The 23,838-nt window shown below is 42.6% G+C and overlaps 2 protein-coding genes across 2 annotated transcripts; both read left to right on the forward strand.

The window, feature by feature from the left end:
- Positions 1-821: 821 nt before the first annotated feature.
- Positions 822-15,059, forward strand: cyld3 (cylindromatosis (turban tumor syndrome) 3). The gene is made up of 17 exons (XM_085350692.1): positions 822-859; positions 1,106-1,328; positions 1,814-1,931; positions 2,269-2,426; positions 5,149-5,646; positions 5,826-5,931; positions 7,201-7,661; positions 9,098-9,263; positions 9,417-9,558; positions 10,652-10,774; positions 11,230-11,321; positions 11,416-11,479; positions 12,827-13,025; positions 13,114-13,222; positions 13,308-13,426; positions 13,841-14,048; positions 14,132-15,059. The coding sequence occupies exons 2-17, from the start codon at positions 1,161-1,163 to the stop codon at positions 14,314-14,316; spliced, it is 2,916 nt and encodes a 971-aa protein (XP_085206818.1). The 5' UTR covers positions 822-859; positions 1,106-1,160; the 3' UTR covers positions 14,317-15,059.
- Positions 15,060-16,045: 986 nt separating this feature from the next.
- emc4 (ER membrane protein complex subunit 4) lies at positions 16,046-22,621 on the forward strand. The gene is made up of 6 exons (XM_085350693.1): positions 16,046-16,166; positions 17,801-17,945; positions 18,677-18,791; positions 19,406-19,559; positions 19,636-19,796; positions 21,953-22,621. Exons 2-6 carry the CDS (start codon positions 17,842-17,844, stop codon positions 21,986-21,988), a joined length of 570 nt encoding a protein of 189 aa, XP_085206819.1. The 5' UTR covers positions 16,046-16,166; positions 17,801-17,841; the 3' UTR covers positions 21,989-22,621.
- The last annotated feature ends 1,217 nt before the right edge of the window (positions 22,622-23,838 follow it).

Genomic DNA, 23,838 nt, shown 5'->3' on the forward strand with positions numbered 1-23,838 from the left:
TAATGACTCGTCATTGAAGGAAAAACACTGGCACTGCTCATAACTTTAGCTACGCCTGTGAAAAGGGTTTATATGTGCAGCTGGAAACAGGTTTGGTAATATTTTTGCTTTAACCTGAGGGAATCACAAGCTGTTCCATGGGATAGGAAAGAAAAATATTTGTGTAAAATATATTTATTTTTGCGATTTTTTTTTTAGTTATTGTTATTATTCTCTAACCTGTGCTTTTATTGTGAAATTCTGAAAAAAAAAAGGACTGGCTGGTCATATGTCCTCACTGCTGGAGCCAGAGAGATTTAATAAAACCATATAGCTCTGAAATATGATTTATTTATCGAGTGTGGCCCCATAGCTGTCATTAATTATGCTGTAAAACATCAGAATATCAGTATAATTACGCCATTAAAAAAGAGTCACATGATGCACATTTGGAAATTTTGCACTTTAAAAAGACTTATTTTATGTTTTAAAGGATCCTATTCTGATTGTGCTCAGAATATTTCTTCGTCTTCTTTTTTTGGATGTGTATTTCTGTGTAAGTTGAAGAATTCACTCTATTTATAAGCTAATAAAAAAAAAAAAAACCACATGTGGTGTTTGTGTGTGTGTGTGGAAGCTTCCTACGTGCATCAGTGAGCACTTTAACAAGAACTGTGGAATTTCCCCCTTTGCCTAACATGGTAACGCCCACAAGTGCTCTGATTGGTCTACGCTCCTCCCTCGGTTATGGCTTCTAACTTGCTATTGGCCCCCGCCGGTGTCAGTCAGCCCGCTTCCTGCTTCACAGTATGGTTTGTTATTGCAGCGAAGCTCCTTTAAATGTGAGGGGAAATGTTGACGGTCGGAGCCCATGAAGTTGGTGAGTTTCTGATAGACGCCTACAAAACTTACAAAATTAACCGTGTGTCTTTGTCTGTTGAGGAAATGACGGAAAGTTAGCCTTTTGCCATTTCTTTTGACAAACCTTGAGTTTGAACGCCAGTGAGGAAAATTTAAACGTTACCTGCCGCTGCTGCCACTTGGCCCGACAGACAGGTTGTTTCTTTTTTTCTTTTTAAACCCTCTTTACGTATCTTTTAATTAACTATTTTTCTCAAATTTTTAGAAAAATGAAGGGGTTAATTCGACTGTGAACCAGCCACACTTCACACACACGTAAGATGTCAGGGGCCCATGAGCAGATCAGGAAGCGCCGCCCCCCCAAAACGTTCTTGATCTCGACCGACATAAAGGTGCGCGACCAGCTGGAAGGTACCATTTCGCTACAGCGGGGGTTCATCTGCCAGGAGCAAGATTTGGATAAAAAAGGGGACAGCCCCTGGGTTAAGGTATTAACATATATTTGCATTCACAGATTTACACAAGATTTGACACATGGAGGAACTTGTTGTGTAGTGCTAGGAGGAGAGTCTGAAAGGTGCTACCATTTGTCAGCGTCAACTTTACTAATACAAGCTGTTTTTATTTCTCTTACTTAGAATGATTAAAATTAATTAACATTGGTGGAGTAATCTTGAGTATTTTGCGATAATATTTCGAAAAGACTTTTAAAGTGGTGTTTTTGTGCAATCTCAGTTAATTATATACATTATGCATCACTTGGGTGGCCCATGTCTTATGTTGCTCCTAACACATTCACTATGTTCCACTTCAGATTCGAGCATCCACCAGCCGCTGCTGAGTTCCTGCTTTTAAAATCGTCAGAGTTAAATTTCCTGTTGTTTTGTTCTTAATTTTTCTTTCATACTCCACACCACCATCCCTCCTCTCCCTGTTTCTTTCTCCCACATGTGTTTTTCCTCTTTTCCTGCAGGTGTTGGACAATGACTTCATGGGAAAAATAGAAAGGAGAGTCTTAATTGATGTCCCAACTGACCTCACTGGCTTGCTGGAGGCTGTTAGAGATCCAGAGGCTCGAATAAAACTTCTAAGTAAGAAGCAAAATACTGCAGATTTTACAGCTGCTTACTTAAAATGTGCTCGAAGCTTGATTTAACTCACTTTCTAAGGAGAGAGAGTTCAGATTTGTGTCTCTTAAGTGCTGCCAGTTACTCATAAGCTGCCCTGTTTTTACTGCACACTGTGCACACTGTAATGGCTGTTTATCGCAGTAATTGTAGAGCACACTGAAGCTTTTCTCTATTATAAGTACATTTATGGCCTGAAATGTGACCAAAAACTGTCCCAGAGGATGTTAATCAAATGTAATTAGAAGTTTGTAATCTGCTAATTATTTGTTTGTTTGTTGTATTGTTCTGTGTTTTTCAGACCAGCCTGGGAAGCTGCAGCAGTTGGCTTCTCTGCCGTCTGACTCCCCGCTGTGGGTCCAAATAGGTCAGCAGGATGAGCTGGCAGAGGCAGAGCTGAAGTACATCGGGCCCTTAACCAGAGGAAGCAGCGCTGTGTATTTTGGGGTCCAACTCAAGGTTGGCTTAATCATTGGATTGATTGAATTTTCAAATATTTTAAGTTGCTTTAATCAGCAGTTTGAACTACTTATGCGTTGCATGGTATAGCTGATACTGTTGAACCTGCTTTGCGGTTTCTCACTACCTACAATAGCTGTTCGTTACCAAACCTGGGCAAAAAAAAAAGATGGCAGCTAAAGAGCCAGAGTATAAAATCGCTAAAAGAAGAGACTTCCTGGGATCTTTTTTTGACTCATTACCCAGAAGCTTCACAGGATCAGTGCTGATATTGCTCTGTGGGTGCTAGCTGTACACCAGTCAGCTACACTGTTAAAACCACCCTCCACAGCAGAATATTTACAGTTGTGGTCAGAAGTTTACATCCACTGAATGTCAGGGTAATTTTGGACTCATAATTATATCTTTCAGTTGTTCTTTTTTCCAGGGTGGGATAATTGTACAGCATACATCTTTAATGACTTAAAAAAAAACAAGAATTGGGTGCACAAGTTTTAAAAAATGTTTGGATTTTCTCTAATATGCACATTGTCAAAAGTATAAATACAGGCTCAAATATATACATACACCCCACTAATATATATTTAAGGATCGCTTTGCAAGTTGCACCATGACCAGACTCTATTGGTAGCCATCAGCAAGCTTCTGGCATTATTCTGGTTGAATGTTTGGCCACTGTTCTGGCAGAATTGGTAGAGTTTATTTAAACTTGTTGGTTTCCTGGCCAAGGCCCAGCTTTTAAGTGTAGTTCATAGATTTTTATTAGGGTTGAGGTGAGAGATTTGGGAATACCATTCAAGAAGCTCAGTGTGAGCTTCATTCATCCATTCCAGTTTTAATGTGTGTTTGGGAACATTGTCCTGATGACACCCAACTATGTAAACTTTCAACTGTCCAGCTGTTTTGAGGGGAAGTTGAAAAATTTGGAGGGAGCCCTCCTTCATTATTCCATCCACTTAGGACAATGTATCAGTATCACTGGCAGTAAAACAGCCTAAGAGCATGATGCTATCACCACCATGCTTTACAGTTGTTACAGTGTTCTTTGGTTTGCATGTCTGACTATAAAAAAAGTTCCCCATTTCAATCGCGCTTGAAGGTGTCAGTTATGGAGCAGGGGCTTCTTTCTTGGTCAGCACCCTCTGAGTGCATTGTTAGGTCACGCTGTCTTCACTGTGGACAGAAGCACTGGTCATGCAGCAGTTTCCACTCCATGTCAGGCTTGAGCCTTGGTGGCTCCTAAACATCCCAACCAGTTTCCTTCCATCAGAGGTTTCTTGTTTTGTTTTTGTTTTTCCCATCTTCTGCCAGACATTGGCAAAATGGTGACACATCTGAAATCCTTGTACTTAAGTACAGGAAGAAATTAAATTAGAAATTAATTTTTTTAAACCTATTTGGAAAATATCCACTTTGAATGCTGGTTAAACATGTCGTCCATTGACTGTATTTTCCTCACATCAGATTACATAAAATAACCACTGGATCCTCACCCCTGTGTGTGAAATCAAGTGACCCACAGATATTTATAAAAACCCTTCCTAATGTTGTTCAGGTTGCCCCTGTGCTGCCAAACTATCTGCAGACCTTTGGGATGTGAACCTCTGGGAGTGTCCTATACCTTCGGCAGTGTGGTGTTGGCAGCTGATTCTTTGTGTCCTAAAGGTTGTTGTTGTTGGGTGAGGCCTCCATGGATGAGGTTCGTTCAAGCAATGCTTGATCAGGCTGCGATCTGGCCAGTTTGGACCTTGTTCATCTGACAAACGCTGTCACAGCCTGAAGCACCAGGTTGCCAGGTTCTGCAAGAGCTTCTTCCCACAGGCAGTCAGGATTGTGTACTCATTTTAAATACACATAATCATGCACTACAGACACACAATCCTATAATTGTTTGTATACATGAAAACACACAGTCATCCTCCACAATGCTTCCTTTTTAACTGTTGCTGGCTTGTGCAATAGTTTTGTTTGCATAACTTTAGTTTAATATTCATCAGTACAGACATTCACATATGATGACTAACCTTCATTGCTGTTGTGCTGTGTTTTCATATTTGTAAAGCTGTTGAGTCCACTGTGCAGTCCTCATGTCTGCTGCAGTAAAGTTGACTCTGACTTTGACTTGTAGCTAACCAAAATGAAATATGACAAAAAGATACAGGTATCAGAAATACAAATAAAAACTACTAGATGTGTACTCACTAAAATAAAACAATAGTACACATGAACGCTCTTCAGATAATTATGTCAACCTGTGTGAGGAGGCTTTGGTGTGACTTTAACTCAAGTGTTTATGTTGTAGTACTTGTTATTAGTTTCTTAAATGTGTTCTATTGAACATTTCTAAAAAACAAAATAAATAAATAAAAGCTAAAATGAACAGGGTGGAGACTAACCAAAGCTACATTTATCTGAAAAGAAACATTTGGAAGTTCATAAAAATAAATAATGTAACTCATTAATTCACACTTTTCCTACAGTTTGCTGTCCTGATGGGGAGGCTGCAGCCATCAGGGAGTGCCATTGCCAACAATAATCAGTGGCTGGCACAATCATCACAATTACTGCATACATAAAGCTCCAAAGTTTGCGAGCATAAAACTGCACCAAAATATCCGGGGAATCAAATCATAGGTTTATATACAAACCACAGATGTAGGAGCTGAGTTGCTGTGTCACTTGCAGTGTAACTATGTTAACTGTGTGTGTGATTGTCCTCCAGGGCTCAGCGGTGGGTAGGGGAAAAAGCAACGGCACTTACAAAGGCCAGAGGTTATTCACCTGCCCCGAAGCTTGCGCCCTCTTCGTCCCAGCCAGTCACATCAGGCCCCGCCAGTGGTCCAGCAGCTCCGAAGGACACCAGCGACCCCGTGAGCGAGAACACCGCAGCAGCAACGGTCACCATAGCAGCAATGGCCGCCCAAACCATTTTCAGCTGCCGCCCCAGCAGCAGCACCAGCACAGTCGTCACATTAGTTTCCACCAGCATCCACCCAACAGCTCTTCTCAGGTGTCCCCCTTTAGCATCCTTCCACGAACTGCAGACTCAGCACCCATCACAGCTCAAAACCATGTCCGAGGCCCTGCGTCACCCCCGCTGTTTCGCCCTGGTCAGCGTGTGTGTTTCCCCCTGGATGACAAAGTCTGTGCAGGGGAAGTGGTGTTCTGTGGGCCCCTGCCAGGCCGGGCCTCATCAGGAATGTACGTGGGAGCCATTCTGGTCAGTATGACCCATGAGAGAGAGAAGATGTTTGTTTGTTTGTTTTGTTTTTTTGTAGAAAATAGGACATGTTTTAACTGTTAGCAAAAAATATTTTCCCTCGCTTTGACGGTCTTATACAGTGTAATGGTGAAGCCGTTCTATTTGCATTTAATGTTTGACTCTGTGTTGTACATTAGGACACTCCTGATGGTAGCTGGGACGGGACTTACAAGGGAGAGAAGCTCTGCCACATTCCTTCAGTCCTTTATGGAGCGCTGGTGTCAGTCAACAAGGTTTCCTTAGGTAAAGCAGCTGTTTACACTCAGAAAGTTCAGGCCTCAGTTATTTCAGGTAACTCAACAAATTTAGATTTTAAACTTTAGATTTTAATCACTCTTCTTAACATAAATTGACTTCTATATAGAAAAATTTAATTAAAAAATGGCAGATTTAGTTCCAGTATTTTTCCACAATTAATACGGTCAAATGAGAATAGACCGAGAAACATAGAAACAATAAGGCTAACCTGCCTAAATTTGGCAGCTGTCCACATCAAGGTAATTTCCTTGTGCCTTTTTCAGCACTGCTTCCATTTTTAGATTCTGTGGTTGAGTCAGAAACACAAACAAAAAACCCTGTATTACACCTGACTTTGTTAACTTTTACAAACTACGCAAATCTAGCTTTTTTCTTTCATTACAGAAAGTAAGTCATTACAATACTTGTATTACTTTTGTGTTACCTGCATCACGTCAACCATATAAACCTTGGGCCTACATAACCACACAGTGTCTTAAGGGGGATTCTTTTCATTGGTTTACTAAGACGCGTTTAAACTGTTTACATGAGGTGATGAAATAATTTTGCTTTTCCCTCATAAACTGAAGTCACCAAGAGGGAAAAGACAAGTGCCTCTTTTCTGTCCACCTAACGTGCACAGATCAACCTGACAGCAGTTCTGGTTTCTTCCTGTTAAAATGGAGTTTCTCTTTCCCACTTTTGCCAAAGCTCTTGCTCAGAGGGGTTATATGATTGTTGGGGTTTTCTCTGTATTATTGTAGGCTCTTTCACTTGCAATATTGTTTTTGTGATTTGGCACTATATGAATAAATATGGAATTAAAATGAACTGTGAATCAATACACTTCCTAAAATGAAACGAAGCTCGATAAGTCGCTGTCTTTTTTCTTTATGCTAGAAGAGCTAGAAAGCAGCAAATGACAACTTTGAAGGAGGCACTTACCAAGTTTACATCAAATTGTGAAGTGTTTTTGCTTGTAATGGGTCACTTGCCACATTTTTTTTTTTGACCTCACCTTTTTATAAACATCTTGCAGAAAAGAAACAATTAACACCAACAATCACTAAGTAAAAGCAATACAGAGATGTGTAACTGAACCAAATGAAAACGCAGTCAAAACAAGGAATTATGTTTTGTCATAAGGGCCGAGTGGACGTGAATGAGGGCTATGTGGACACAACTGTGTTTACACCTGAGCTTTGTAGAGACGAAGCGTTGCAGGAGCATAACAGTAAAAATAAACGTCTAACATCTTCACTTCTGCGTCCTCAGAACCAAAGTCCCATCGAACCAACCCCACTCAGAAATCTTCCAGAACCGTCCTGAAGGTGGCACTCCCCCCAGTTACTAAATCAGTCCCTGTATCGCCGCCTGCCTCTGCACCAAAGATAGCCCTGATGCCCCCAATCAAACCAGCACTTAAATCTCCCCCTCTGCCTCTGCCAAAACCCGCCCAGAAACCCGGGCTTCCTCCCCCTCCTCCTCTACCCCCTCCCAAACCGCAAGGCCTGACAGCCGGCCAGCAGCAGCACACCAATGGTACTCACGGACCCGCCTCACCGCTGAGGGCTCCGGGTAACGGTGACGACGCAGCAGAGAATGGAGAGGCAGGATCGGGCAGCAATCTGGAGGTCGGGTCGATGGTTGAAGTGAATGATCCGCCGCTGTTTGGAGTTATCCGCTGGATTGGATGGATAAACGGGATTTCAGAGCCAGTGGCAGGAATCGAACTGGTAAGGACAGTTTGTGCCTCAGTTTTTATTCCCTTATTGAGGTTGTACACTCATACAGAGTTTTCTACATCAGTTTTTTACTTCCCAGACGGATTGAAAGCAGTTGCTACTTATAACTGAATCATTGTTTTCTTATGCCGGTAAAGTCGTGTTAGCATTATTATTTAAACAAAAACGGGTTATTTCCATCACCACATTTGTCACCACATATCCTTTTTCATTATTACACAAACTTCCTGTTAACTTTTATGAGGGCAACGGAAAAGGAAGCCGCAGTTTGTTTACACTTAAGAAGATCATTCGCTCTTTGTTAAAGGATACCTTTCATACCAAGCATTCATGTTTCTGCATGTTCTCTTTTCAAAGAAACTGTTGGCAGTTCTTGTGGATTGATTCCTGATAAAGTCTTGCCTGTTCTTGATCCTGTTCTGTGTTCTGCTGGCTGCAGGTGGTCTGAGAAGCCTCTGCAGAAGTGCTTTAATGCTGCGTTTTTGGAGGACAGCTCCTATTACATAAATACTCTGTATATATTTTTCTTGTCACTTGATCCATGACCTCAGCAATTTTTTACCTGGCGGGTTCATGGGCCCAGTCTTTAGTTAGGAGTTTGAATTACTACAACATGATGTCCATTTTGTAAATTATCGTCCCATTAAGAGTGAAATAGGTCAAACAAAGCAGGGTTTGAGTTGCTGAACTCGCAGATTCAAAAGAGGATATACAAATGTTTGACCTACACATGCACTGAAAAGAAGAGATGAAGGCATCAGGAACTCATCAACTACTTAGCCCCCTGCACTTGAAGTTGCAGTATGCTGCTCACTGTCTGTGGTATCTGGTGGCCATGTGACTATGAATCACTCCAAGTATAGATTAGCTTAAGGTTATAGAGATAGATCTGCTATGTAGGAGTCTGTGGGGACTGACTCATCCTGAGAGACAGCCTCAAGTGGGCATTAGAGGTACTGCAGTTTTTGGCACTTGTGCTGTGGTTTCACCTTTTTGTTACAGAGGTTACAGCTTCAGCTACATTAATTGTTTGTTTGTTTTTTAATCTATAGCAGTTGTAATGGCGCATCAAGCATCAGTACAGAAACTGATTTCTTCCAGTATATTGTTCCAATGGATTCATTTTTACCATCAACAGCTGAATCAAATACTTTGTTACAGCAGCAGAGGAAACTTGGAGTTTGATGTGTGGGCTCTAGGCACAAATATGCCGCATATCACACAGGGGGGTGATATGAGCCCCAGAGGGAGGATGTCTTTGATTTGCAAGGCAGGTCAGTACGTAGGGCTCAGGCTGCCTGCCTGGAGCAGGTCACAGGTTTCACTCCATTAGTTTAATGACCTCCTATCATGCTGGTTTGCAATAGGCTAATAAATCCCCACTGTGTGTGTGTGTGTGTGTGTGTGTGTGTGTGTGTGTGTGTCAGGAACAGGAGCTGTCTGCTGGAACGGATGGCAGTTACCTCGGGGAGCGTCACTTTCGTTGCCCGGCCAACAAGGGGCTTTTCGTAAAGCTTCGCAACTGTAGACGGGACTCCAGATTCCCCGCCCCGGAGATGCCTGTCAATCAAGTGGAGCGATGCAACTCTATAGGTAAAGTAGGCTGTAATCTGACACAAGGCCACGCCAGCACCTCGCCGTCAAAGCTCTCTGTCTCATTTTTGCATACGTGCTGATGATCGCTGTTAAAGCAGCATTTATGACGCTCTGATATCTAATACCATCTTCTGTGTCTGTGGCTGCCAGCCTTTGCAGAGTGGGGCAGTGAGCGCGTGGAGGAGCACACTCCTCCTGTGGAGGGGGATGAGGCCCGGGAGCTCTACCAGGGCTGGAAGAAAGGCATCCAGGGTCACCTCAACTCCTGCTACCTGGATGCCACGCTGTTCAGGTAACATCTGAGACATTAGTTACTGTCCTACATCTCATAGAAAGAAGACTGTTGGTGTAAATATGTTGTTTTGACAAAAGCTGGTTTTTCAGATTTATACCAGATCTTTCAGATGGTTCACAAAAAGGCTGATAATGAATGTTTTTTGTCACTGTGATCTACAGCAGACATGCTGTGCCTCTGCTGTGTATACTGTTACAATACTGTACATACAATACAATACATATTAAATGTGACCATTAGAAGTGATGCATGTGACAGGCTTATTTCTGCTGCTGGATGAGGAAGAGAGTAGATATGACTAAGACCGTCATCTCACAACTCCGCCCACGTGGAAACCAGGGACTTAGAGGAAGGTCAGCAGTCTAAAACTGCTACCTTCAGTTGAACATATCAAAAGCAAAGACATGAAAGTGCACTCGCATATGATGTCACATGTCCGACTGTGGAATATGTTCAGTGTTATAAATATCTTGGAGCAGTTATTGTGAAGCTGTGTGCAAGAATGTTTGAGAAGGCTTCTTTTCTTCCACGTTGATAAAAACAATGATGATTTTATTTTATTGCGCTTTTACTGAATCGTTCTTATCTTTTTCTTCTTGGTGTCCTGGTTTGGATATTTACATGTAAAGAACAGAATATCGCTCAGTCAAATGGTGAAGTGGTCTAACAGGCTGATCGGTGAAGCACAGCTGAACCCAAGCATCCCTGCACACCAGACAGTTGCAGCGGTTCACTGGTTCGATTTCTTTTTGCACAGAGTTTTAGTTTCCTCCTTCTGGACAAAGATATCTGGTTTAAAAAAAGCTTTGTTTATGCAGCCGTCACGCAGATAAACAAATTATAGCTTTGCCAGTTTTGTGGGCTACATGATGCCCCAAATGAATTATTAATAATTCTCACTTTTAATATTTTTTGCATGATGTATATTTGTTGCATTGAGAGTGTGCACGTGAGGATGGATGATTCACCACTGCTGAACTAATCTACCTACAGGTAGAAATGAAGGAGCCTGGCATTAAATGAGGGGGTGCACCAAGATTCCACCCAGCTGCTTGTTTTAAACCCCACCTGTGTGCTTTTGTCTCCACAGTCTGTTTTCCTGCTGCAGTTCAGCTGACTGTGTGTTATTCTGGCCCACCGACCCTAAAACCGACCAGAGCTCCAGTCAGGCTCAGGACCTTCTACGCTGCGACATTGTCAACCCACTGCGGAGGTCTGTGCTGTTGTCACTGGTCATTGTTTGGTTAAAATGAACCGGGAGGTATGATGGAGGGACTGTTGTGCCCATTTCCTGTCTCCTTACTATCAGTTTCTGTTGTCACCATCTCTACAACAAAAACTGAAGTTTCTCTAGTGACCACTTGAGACTGGCTTTAAAACACGAGTCAGTGGCCATGGTTATCTGATAACAGTACTAACACTACTGCTACTTATCCAGAATAGTGACCTTTGGTATCACAAGCATGTGGAGTTTAATCCAGTGTTCTGTTTGTGGTCGTTAAACACAAATGTCATTCTAATAGGAGGCCCAAAAGGTTGCAGTCATTAAACACCACATGTTCACGTGTCGCTAGGCTGAAGCGCTCATAACTTTAGTTTGTGCTCACATTCTTGTTATATATCTGTGTGACGTGTCTGAGGCGCTCCTGTGCTGCCGTGTTTTTAAAGGTACGGCTATGTGTGTGCCAGTAAGACAATGGCGTTGAGGCGACTGCTGGAAGCTGCGAACAGTGATATGGGCTTCACCAACCAGGAGAAAGGTATGCAAGTGTTCTCCTCCACCAGGGACTGTGCTGCAAACATAGTTAAAGACTTCGAGGAATGCTGTCATACCTCTCTTGTTCTTTCTGTCAGATCCTGAAGAATTTCTCAACAAGCTTTTCCAGCTTCTCCGAGTCGAGCCGCTTCTCAAGATCAGGTAATGTTGCCGACACTTGCTGTTTTTTCTTTTCTTTTTGTCTGCATGGACAGTTTCTCACTGGACTGTTGTTCCCAGATTACCTGCACACAGTCATTATCACACACACAGGTTAGCTGTTGCATCGACGCGGTTGGAAGTTGAATTTGGATGACGTTTTTCCAACACTGTCGCTCTTCTACATTTCATGCATTCCTCTGTGAGAACACAACCTGCCACCAGTTCACTTTTGTTCAAAGGTGATGGAAATATTTGCCTGGTTGTTGTTTGTTGTTGTTGAAGTTCACACTGTCTAAATCTAACTAAAGGAAAAGGGACTTCCAGCCTGGAGGTCAAACAGACTGTGGCTCTTCCTAAAACTATTTGACTTGCCTCTTGTGTCTATAGTGTCCCTGTGAAGACTGCGTTCAGTGTTTTCATGCTTGTCCATGTTGTTATTTGCTTAGAGCTCCATGAAGTGTTTCACCTCCCTTTTATGTACTTCAGTGACTCAACGGATCTCAAACTTGACCTCTGACCTTGACTTCAAGGTCACTGTTATTCAAACTTGCCAGTGTTTTTTAATAGATGCACCTGTTTTATGAATTTGAAAGTCCTGTGTTGCACTGATCTTGAGTTATCGTGACCACGCGGCCCGCCCGCCTGTCTATCGTTGGCAGGGTAATGACAATACCCCATCAGTCTTTTATAGCTGAAGGGTAAAAATGGCTGCAGGTCCTAAAGAGTTAATGCAATACTCTCATTGAACCCCTTGAATTAAAGCTGGAAATTGGCTCACATCTTGTTTGATTTAAAGTCTACTGTGAAGGCGTGCAGAGACAAAAACTACAAGGAAAATTGTTATTATCCAAATATTTATGGATAACTATATGCTTACACAGCCAAGCATCAAAGGTGGTCATTGTTGTAATGCCTGCTCTGTCAGTGTTTTAGGATTGCACCCGGTGGCTTTGTTCTGGTGTTAAACAAGGTCTCGAGGGAAACAATAACAAAGCAACACTGAACGAGACATGATCCACAGTGCAGCCAGAGGGCAGCATAATTAGACAGCTAGATCTCACAAGCTTGGCTTGCAGACTGCATTTAAAAACCGTACACACACACGCTGGTGTTTCATTGATAAAACCTGAAGCATAGACATGTTGGATGGGCTGCACCACACAGAAAACCACATGCTTCAGGAGGTAATATTTGTTTATGAATTCCACAACAATGTATCGAACGTTAAAGGTTTAGCAGTTAAAGGTCAAATTCAGTAGCTCGAGTTAGAGGAGCTGAGGCCTGATCATCACCTAAATCTTGAGCTCATTCTACATATTTAATTCCCTGCCTTCTTCCTCTCCTCAGATCGATGTCTCAGCAGCCACAGGAGTGTCACCTCTATCAGCTCTTCCCTCCTGCCCTTACCCCCTCTCCTTCCTCGCCCGAGGCTCTCTCCCCAGTCAACTCCCCGATCCCCCTCTCCTCAGCGTCATCCATGAGGGTCGCCAGCGTCCAGACCCTGCTGGAGTCCTCCTTTCTCCACTCCGGCCTCAAGTTTGTTGAGGTGATAGAAATAAGCCAGAGATTTCACATCAATATGAGTAAAAAGGAGTTGCTATATTTTCTTATGTGTGGCTTGATGTGCCCACCAGGCTCCCTCTTGCCTCTTGCTGCTCATGCCGAGGTTCGGGAAAGACTTCAAAATGTTTGACGCCATCTTGCCGACCCTCAGCCTGGACATCACAGACCTGCTGGATGACAGTAAGGACGATCACAGGGAGCGATTTGTTCCTGCTCATTGAAGATTTGAAGTAGCTTAAGTTTTATGTTCTCCTTTCTCTTGCAGCTCTGAGGCAGTGTACTATCTGTCAGGCTGTAGCCGAGTGGGAGTGTCTGCAGTGTTACGATGATGTAGACATCACTCCTGGACATCTGAAACAGTACTGCAAGACCTGCAACGTTCAGGTAGCCCTTCACTGCTTCAGGTTTATAGAGACATGCACCAAAGAGCCTCTGCTTTAAAGATGGAATCGTCTGCAGCAGTCCAGCTTAATTCAGCCCAGTGTTGTGGTTTTCTGGATCGCTGATACTCTGTAGACTCGCTCGGTACTCTGTACATGATACCAGATTAAGATTGTACCCTGTGCTGAAAGTTGGCTGCCAAATAAGCACTCTTATTTTGTGTCTTACTCTGCACTAAATATCAGATATGTTTATAACTGTAACTGCTGGATGCTGCTGCTTGCTCCTCACATAATCTCAGCACTCCACTCTGTCATCCAAGTATGGGCACTTGTGATTCAGTGGTTGGCTTCATGGTAGCTGCTGCCGCCTTTTATATACAGTCTGTGTTTTTTACTCATTGACTTTGATCACCAGGTCCACAGTCACAGGAAACGAGCGTCCCACAGCCCGGTGAAGATTGGCGTCCCCGGGGAACAGTGGACAGGCCCCCTGCACTGCACGCGACAGCGAATGTCTCTCTTCGCTGTGACGTGCATCGAGACCAGCCATTACGTGAGCTTCGTCAAGAACGGGCCCCTCGACACCAACTGGCTGTTTTTCGACAGCATGGCGGATCGGGAAGGTGAAACTCAAACACGATAACCGAATCTTACATTCAGCCAGCGAGGAGCACGCGCTCACGTTTCTCCATGTGCTCTCACACAGGTGGAGAGAACGGCTTCAACATCCCCCAAGTGAAGGCTTGTCCCGAGGTGGGCCGCTACCTGAGCTTGTCAGAGGAGGAGCTGAGCAGAGTGGACCCCAGCTCCTTGAGGGAGGCTGCGCGTCGCCTGCTCTGCGACTCGTACATGTGCCTGTACCACAGCCCCGAGCTCAGCCTGTACAAGTGACACGGACACTCAGCACAGACGTGCAGACTGAAGTGGACGTGTTGTCCTCAGGTTCTTCCCTTCGCACAGCTGTCTGAATAAAACGTTGCACTTCAGAATATCAGGTGTAACATGAAATCTGCCTTATTCTCACCATGACCAGCATTTTTTTTTATTACTCCCTCCTGTGAAGTGGGGTTAGAGACTGAAGTTCCCAGTGAGACGGGAATGTTGAAGTGCAGCTTCTTTTCTTTGTGGGTAATGTTAGACACACAAACTGGCCTTCATGTACAGACCCAGGAGGTTTTTTGTAACAGAAACTTTGCTCATCACCCGGAACACTCTCCAGAATTGGCTGCCCGCAGCTTCACACACTCAGAGATGTAAAAATAGAAGATGTAGCAGCAAGAGTCCAAAGGTTTTTAAGAAGATGGTGTAAAACAGCAAAGGTTAAGCTGGTTGACGTTTGTTATTGGGGCTAATTTTTTGGGTCATCCATGTTTAAAACTGCTTAAGTGCCAAACTGCTGCAGATTTATGGCACGGCCTTAATGTTCACATCTTCTGTATATCAGGAGTTGCAGTTTGTCTACAAACAAGATGCACTTTAAACTCTTTCGTGAAGTGTTGCCCAGTAAAGGACGACAAGTGGTGAGGGTCTGAGAATAAACCACCGTCCATCCAGAAAGCAGTCAGCCATACTTCCACACTTCTACTGTGCCTGTTGAACAAAGAGCCTTATGTTTAGGTAAAGAGCTGTGTACACTTGCCAACCTGCTGGTGAGTTTACCTGTGCCTTAATGATGCTCTCACACTGTATGAAACCACTGTGCCTGTAACATGTAACACTTGTACTCTGCACAGTTCAGTTTGCACTGCTTTATTTACACGTCAGTTCATCTGTATATAATAGCATTCCCTGTAACTGACAGCACAGATTGCACATTGATGTTTAAACTGTTAGATTGCTTACAGGTTCTTTAATGCAATCCAGCTACACGCAATGAGAATAAAGATTTGATATTGTTCCTATGTCTTAGTGTTTTTGCCTTTTTTTTTTTTTTATTGTTCAAATTTGTCAAGAAATCTAAAACATGTGGGACATGTCCATCTATCTTCTTCTGGTTATGGTGGATTTAAACCAGGACCTTTTTGCTGTGAAGCAAAAAATCCACACCGCTGTGCTTCCCAACTCTTAAACGGCTGAGTGAGAAATAATCCTAATTTTCCCAAATCTGCTCCTTAAAAACATGGGTTCTGTATATTTTCTATACGTTCTTCCAGTGAAGCTTTCGCTAAATAAACTATAATATATAATATTTAAACGGGAAACGACAAGAAACATTATCAATATATCAAAATAAAACAAAAAATCACTGACCCATCATACCTTTAACACTGTTCTGTGGATTTTCTCTATCGACCACAAACAGAACACTGGTATCACAAGCATGTGAAGTCTACATTATATATTATATTGTCTACACCGCCTGGGGGGAAAAACTGCCGTTCAATTTTCCTCAAATTAAATAGTCTTACCACAATTAACCATCCATGTTATTTAAATGAATATTCACTTTAAGTCTTCTCCGTACATGGTAAATTTTTTTAACCCGCAAATTATTTTCTATAACTTAAAAAAGTAAAATTAATTATTATATTTTCCCCTTGAGGAAATATTTTATTTTATTTTAGCGGACATATGACGTAATATCCGTATCAGCAAACTGCGTCATCATTTAGAGCCCCGGAAACGTCGAGAGAGCGACGAGGGGGTTATCTAAACCTGAGCGTACGTCGGAAGCTTTGACTCTTTCCGTTAAAACGACACCGATTAAAGAAGCTCCTGAGAGTGTTGGATGTTTCTGTAAGGTACAACATTTTTTGAAATAACGCTCCGCTGCCTCGTTCACCTATAACGTGCTGCTTAGTGACAGCGTTGTGAGGCGCTGGTGACCTCCTGCTTAGCTTCTGGTCGGCTCGCTTGTATTTATAGCTGGCAGTGTGTTGAGTACACACTTGAACCGTTAATGTTAGCTCTCCGGGAAACTGTGCTTAGTGTTTTAGGTCTATAACAACAGAGGTGGCCGCTGTTAGCAGGTGCAGAGACACCGAAGCTGTTCCGACATTTTATCTGCAGAAAAAACAGAGAACTGGCTGTTATCCCAGGATCGATCTGTTTCAGAGAGAACAGGTTGGAGACAAACTGGGAACTCTGATAGTAATAATTTATGTTGTTTAGGGGCCATTCCTCTGTTAGAGCATGTAGAGATCACAGTGTGTTCACACACTGCTAGTTGCAGAGTAAGGTCTTCTCTGTTTCTCTTATTATTTTTTATATATTTTATTTATTGTTTACTCTATTTAATTTGTAAAATATGTGTACACACACACACACACACACACACACACACACACACACGTAGAAAAATATTAGTATACACATCCAGAAATGCATATACTATTATATATTGTACATATATTTATTAGTTTCAGATGTAGCCATTCTTGTATTTTGCTTGTTTACATTATTGTATTCTGCACAACTCTGTTGCTTGTGAAGCTGGCACACAAGAATTTCACTCACATGTGCTGTACCAATGTACCTGCACATGTGATGTGACAATAAAAGTGATTTGATTTGATTTGATTTGATATTTGACAGCATTAAAACACACACACAAGGTGACAGGTCACTGGTCACTTTATTAGGTACACCTTTCTTTCTCCATTGCCCTCAATACATTAGACAAGTAGGAATGTCAAGACGTCCTGCTGAAGTTCAAACTTGAGCATCAGATAAGAAAGTAAGTTGATTTAAGTGATTTTAAACGTGGCATGCTTGCTGCTGCAAGACATGCTAGTCTGAGTATTTCAGAAAATGCTGATCTGCTGGCACACAACCATCTCTAGAGTTTGCATGGAAAATATGTAGCGAGCCAAGTTCTTTGAGTGAAAATGCCGTGCTGCACTTAAAAACTAGACAACAAAAAATGTTGCCAGGTCTGATAAGCCTCCATTTCTGCTGCGACGTTCAGATGGTAGGGTCAGAGTTACCAGTAAACAGCATGAAAGCATGGATCCATTCTGCCTTTATCTGCAGTTCAGGTGCTGGTGGTGTAGTGGTGTCCATAACATCTTCTTGGTACCAACTGAGCATCTTTTAATCTATTCTGTGAAGATTTAAAACAGGTCTGAAGTGACAGCAACTGTATAGCTGCTGCTTCTGCAGTAGTAAAGGTGGCTGTGTGTGGTTAAGGCAGTGTTGCCTGTGTTGATGGATTTGTGGGTTCTATTTTCCTGATTAAATGTAACATTACTTTATAATAAGTGGTTAAAATGTTTTCCTTTTGGGGAAGATTAAAAGGATGAAACCTGTTCGATGTCTGAAATCAATGACTTCCATTTATCGACTGGTGTTTTATTCTCATATTTTGTCTTTGGCTTAACAGAAAGCTGCACAAGCCTTTTACGTCTGCAGTTATTTATGCATCCTATCTGTGCAGGTGCTTTCTGTCTCCGAGGTCCAGCAGTGTAGTTGGTTGCCATGGCGTCTCCAGGAGGACAAGGAGGAGGAGCTCTGTCAACAAGAGGAGGAAGCGGTGCCAGGAGGATGAAGTGGGCTCTGGAGCTGAGCCTGGGCAACACCAGGTAAATGGAAACTGACACGTACCCTGAACATTTGTCCACACCACCAGGAGGTGTGGACAAAAGCTCTGGCGTAGAGGTGAGAGTAGTGCAGGTAACAGCTCTGTCCAGGTGATCGAATTTACATGTAAGATATGATTCTGGCTTTAATGAATTATTAAACAACAAGTCTGTTATCCTGTAATGGTTTCACTTTTCAGCACGTCCCTTTCAATATTTCTGCCTCCCTGCATTACCAGACTGCTGTGTTCCAGGTGTAATTAAAGTTGAAAAAAGTCCATTCAGTTCAGTACAGGTCGCTGCTTTTATTTAAAGTTTCATAAACTGAGAATTTAAGTAATTGTGTTACATTCAGTATGGCTCAAAATCTTTCCTGGCAGGTAATTGTCCCATTCCCAGTGAACAGTTTGGGAGTGTGTCCTGTCTAAACTTAGAAGTTGTACATCGAATGCTCATCTTGATTCAACGCCAAAGGGCATTTGTGTCTCCTGCTAGACTTAAACTAGCAACCTTTTACTTATGTCCCGCCTAAACTACAGATTATTTCTGCCTCCAAACTTTTTAGAAATCAGCTAATCCAGTTTCTCTTTGTTTACCTGGGCGTCCTCACAGTGTGTGCATGTGGGCTTTACACTCTTGTCTTGAGTGGTTTAAATGCTGATATTAAATTAAACGGCAGAGCTTATGAGACGGTGAATAAAGGTTAAATCTGGTCATTTTTATTCCCGCTGCAGGAGCCGCGGTGACCGGCAGGGCGGTCAGGGAGATGTGGTTTACCCCATCGGCTACTCTGAGAAACCGGTCCCCGACACCAGCATCCAGGAGACTGACAAGAACCTGGTGGAGAAGGTGAGAAAAGCTCCAGATACACACATTTTCCCTCCTGTTCGAATGGTCCCAACCACCAGTCTGTGGATTTAATGTCTATTTAACTTCATAGGTGAAGCTACCATTGCTGAATTAGTTTTGCTTTACTTTGTGAGAAATAAACACAATAACAAATCTTTTTATAGTGACCATCCAGATTTTGTTTTTACTTTAGTTGTATAGTTTTTGTAATAGCTTTATAATGACTATAATAACCATGGTGTACATAGTTATTCTGTCAAACATGTGGAATCAGTACTTTGGGCAGAAACTGGATGTGGATTTTGGAACTGGCACAGAGGAGAGTCTATGTGCCTTCTCACAATGAGTGGTCAGCCCGTACTTTGGAATAGGTGCCTTAAAGACAGTCGCTTTTATTTTGATAGGACATTTAAAACGATAGGACTACAGTCAAAATGTTTCCTCACAAGAGTGTTAGAATGAAGGTGATCTGCTTAGAATGAAAAGAAAAGAGCTCAGTAAAGAAAGCGAGGCTTAGTTTTGGGTGGACGTAAGAGGGTCTTTAGCAGGGATTTAAATCAAACATGTGGTACTTGGTCTGACCCCGCCCACTCTCTCGTCTTGCTGTGGTGCAGAGGTGCTGGGACGTGGCCCTTGGGCCCCTGAAGCAGATCCCCATGAACCTGTTCATCATGTACATGTCGGGCAACACTATCTCCATCTTCCCCATCATGATGGTGTGCATGATGGCCTGGAGGCCCATCCAGGCTCTCATGTCCATGTCTGCCAGTGAGTATCCAGCGCTCGGACACCGTTTATGTTCCTGACCGGATGCTAACTGCTCCTTTCATTCTCTCTGCCTCAGCCTTCAAGCTGCTGGAGAGCTCCAGCCAGCAGTGGCTCCAAGGCCTCGTCTACCTGATCGGAAACCTCCTGGGCTCGGCGCTGGCCATCTACAAGTGTCAGTCGATGGGACTGCTCCCGACACACTCGTCCGATTGGCTGGCGTTCATAGATCCGCCGCAGGTAAGGTCGTAAACGTGCAGCAGGGATAAATAGTTCTTCAAATTGATACCCTAACTGTATCTACTAAAAATCTAAGATGAGTTTGACCTTGACCTGAAGGCCAGAGGTCAAGTTTTCTGTACATCTTGTATATGCAATGACTTGAACAAGGGCTGAGATGCAGATTCTATAATTGATACCATAGATGTGTGTACTAGGAGGCTGACAGGTAGCACTGCTGGTACCCAGTGTTTTTAGTAGTAATATTAATAATAATGATAGTAGTAATAAGAATGGGTATAATGGTAGTAATAGTAAAAAATGATAATAAATGATGATGTTAACCTTTAGAATTGTCCCTTCTGTTTAAGTGTAAAGTTTAAGTACATTCATATTTATAAAACTTGTCTCAGTTTGTCCACAAAGAAATCCACCAGCACAGCCGATGTTTGGGCTTAAACTTTATTAAATTAGATAAAGGTTTCTGCAGCTCATTACCCCAAATTTCTGTGGACCCCCTGCTTACAAATAAAAAGGGAAAGCTGTAAGTGGTTTGTTTACAGGGGAAAATAAAAACACCTCATTGTTTGTCATGACGGAGCAGTACAATCTGCCACTGAGCAGATTTTCACACTTTGTTCACATTTTGAGTAATTCTAGTTAAAAATACAGCCAATAAAATGAGGTACAGAGTCTGACACAAGCTTTCCATTAGCTCAGCTTTTGGCTTCATCGGACTGTTTGTTGATAAAAGCTGCTGTGAGCAGCGCTACATGTTTGATTTGGCAGATTCTTTCTAATGCAGCCTTTGAAGGGATGTGTGTGGAAGTGGTGACCCTTCACTTGTTCTGTGAATGTGTGAACCACTGCGCTGTCTGCCAGAAACACAATACCTGAAAAATGGCCCAGTAGGTTTGGTCTGTAAAGTAATTTTTTCATGTTTTCAGGCTTTTTGGCTTCTTCATTAAGTTCTTATAAAACAGACGTGTCACGATCCTCAACCTGCTGAACTACTGTTTCTAGCTCAGTAGGGGGCAGAATTGGCTTAGTTTCAAATTCTCCTGAGGTCATGGAAGACACCTTGCGTTATCAATGATGTATTTATTTGGTCGTCAGAAACATCTTTGTAACATGCAGGAACAAATAAAATCTTACCTTTTTAATGTTAAAATACCTCAGAGTGGGCCTTTGAGGGGTGACTGCACATAAACATCAAACAGTTAATGCTGAGAGTCTGTTTCCTTCCTTCCTTCCTTCACAGTGTGACTGAATCATTTGCAGGTCTGCTTGCAAGTAAAATGATTGCAAGTTGGTTTTAGGTGCAGTAAGCAAAAGTTCCCTGATGTGCTCTGGGGAGGAGATGCACATCCTTCTGGATTTCCCTCAGGAAGAGTATGCAATGTCCCTGAATCAAACATACGGAGCTAGTTGCTATGGCAACCGCTTGTATAAGTGCACAGCCGGAAGTAACTTTTTTACCAGTTTCACTTGGTATTACCCAGCAACCTCCTGCAACCACTTCCCAACCAGTTGGGAAAGGTTGCCTGATGGTTGCTAACTGGTGTGTAGGCCTGTGTGAATTAGAAAACAGTCCAACTTGGGCATCATTTACCTCTTTACCCCTTGAAAGCAGACTTGGAGTAACATCTGAAGCTCTTTTCATCACTGAGTGGTTTATGTCATATTTAAGGCCTGTTTACGGGAGATATGAATGACTGTTTGCATCAGAAGTTAGTGAGGGTGGTGTCTGCCTGTGGAGCTACCCAGAAAAAACCCAGAAAATATTCTAACGGTGGTCAAAGCACCTTTTTATTGATATATGCTGAGGTGTCAGAGGGGAGGTCTTCAGATGTCGACTGTATGGGGAAAAGAGCTAAACGAGGTTAAACATTGTCTGTATTTTACACTATTAGTGAAAAAACTCCTTCTAGTGTCCACTCATTTTCCAGCTCGCAGTGTTTCAGGCTTCTTTATTTTCCTGTCACAGTGACAGCCACGTGTTCCTGACTATAAGAGCTTGAAACCAGCAGCTAACTGCCAATTAATTAAGTATGGGTAATTAGTTTAACCGAGTAGTGTTTCCCAGTTTGAGTGTTTCAGTTGTCACACAGGTCCCTGCGGTGTTTTGTCACACTGGTTACTGCCTCTCACTGTACCCACATTTGTCTTCTCCACAGAGGATGGAGATCATGGGAGGAGGGATGGTGTTGTGAAGAGGACCACGTGTGCATGCAAAGGATTGATATGTTGACCTTCAGAGGTTAGATACTGTAAATACTCCACCTGAGCCGCACCACCGAGGCCGCCCGGCAAAGCTGACATGGAGGAAAATCCAGCTGGCTTTTTTTTTTTCACGTCCTCAGCAGATCCAGGCTCGAGCGCAGCAGCTAAAATGGCACCGCCAGGGTTTCATCTCACACACACATACACTATTTGCCTTTTATCAGAGAAACGTTACTTCCGCCAGCTGCTCTGCTTACGTTTGCCGTCACCTCTGACGTTCTTCTTTTCTTAAAGCCAGCTGATCATCATATTTACTTCTGTTCAACTACTGTAATTTCACTTGACACATACTTCACATGCTAAAAATACGAGATTATCGACAAGGTTATTTTTGGAGGGTAAACATCACTAATGGCAGAGTGTTACCTGTAACTCCCGAGGGAGTCCCTGGGAGGAGGTCATTTCTCATGAATAGTACAGTAGTTTTCTTTTTTGTTTTTCTTCCATCAGTCGTTCAGTTTGTTGTGAACGCTTCATTATGTTAACATGAACTCACCAAGCTAGCCCACAGCATTTACTCACCTGTTTAATTTATAGGTTTGTTTAATTTATGCAGATTTGTTTTTTCCCTATGAAAATATTCTAGGAAATAAATCCTTATTGGTTGAATTCAAATGAGTTTGGATGTTTGATTATTTTTGCAGTGGTTTTTTTGGTAAGTTGTTTCATGAAGATACTTAATGTTCAGTGGAATTACACAGAAACTAAACTATAAAACTTCTAATGAAGGCTGTAGGGGTGGCAGAGCAGGTCAGCCACTAATCTGAAGGTCGGGGGTTCGATCCCAGGCTGCCTCCTGGCTGCATGCCAAATATCCTTGGGCAAGATACTAACCCCGTGTTTGCCTACTGGTGGTGGTCAGAGGGCCCGGTGGCGGCAGCCTCGCGCCCCAGGGCAGTTGTGGCTACAGTGTAGCTTGCCATCACCAGTGTGTGAATGGGTGAATGACTAAAGCGCTTTGGGGTCCTTAGGGACTAAGTAAAGCGCTATACAAATGCAGGCCATTTACCATTCATGTTTTTGGTGATTTAGGTGTGAACTACTGGGGACCATGTCAGACTTTGGATCTTCTTGTCCAACATGTTTAAATCTGGAGGGAAAAACTTCAGTTTATTTGCTCAGTTATGATATTTTTCAGCCATAAGCACGAGAGTTGTTTAATATGTCAGAGTGATATGATATTACACAATATGACTGGTTGCAAGAGAAAAATGCACACCTGAAGGCACGGCCGATAAGATTGTTTTTAGTTGGATATTTACCGCACCCTGTCCACAAACCCAGTTCAAAAGGTCTGAATCTGATTTAGTTTGTTGGATTTTCTGAGATGTCACAAAGCCTCCCAAGTCTCTTTTTGGTTTTTTCAAATGTTTGTCTATCATAGTCATAAAGAACACTAAAGGATTTCTGGATTTATACTGGGGTTGGCTTCAAATGTTAATCACTCTCAGTTAAGTCCCACTGTCCTGAATGTTTTCAGAAATCCTGGAAATAAATAACCTGAACCACAGTCATGAATTCACAGAGGTAGCAAAGATATTCCTTTAATGTAACTGGTTTTAAAAGATCCTTCAGTGCGATTAGTCTCCGGTTCAGAAGCAGAAACCACTTTGAATCCATTTCAGCTGTTTTGGTGTAAATGAAGGTACTGGTTGGAGCAGAAGCTCCTGCTGGGTTAAAGTCGCTCTACAGCCCCATCCAGCTCTCCTTGTGTGACGGCCTGTCTCAGGAGAACTCCTCTATACTCTTGATATACCTGACTGTGCTGCAGGAACTAACA

This window comes from Diplotaxodon limnothrissa, linkage group LG3 (genome assembly GCF_057381915.1).
Source record: "Diplotaxodon limnothrissa isolate DT_005_m linkage group LG3, D_limnothrissa_male_GT1.1, whole genome shotgun sequence".
Classification (NCBI taxonomy): domain Eukaryota; kingdom Metazoa; phylum Chordata; class Actinopteri; order Cichliformes; family Cichlidae; genus Diplotaxodon; species Diplotaxodon limnothrissa.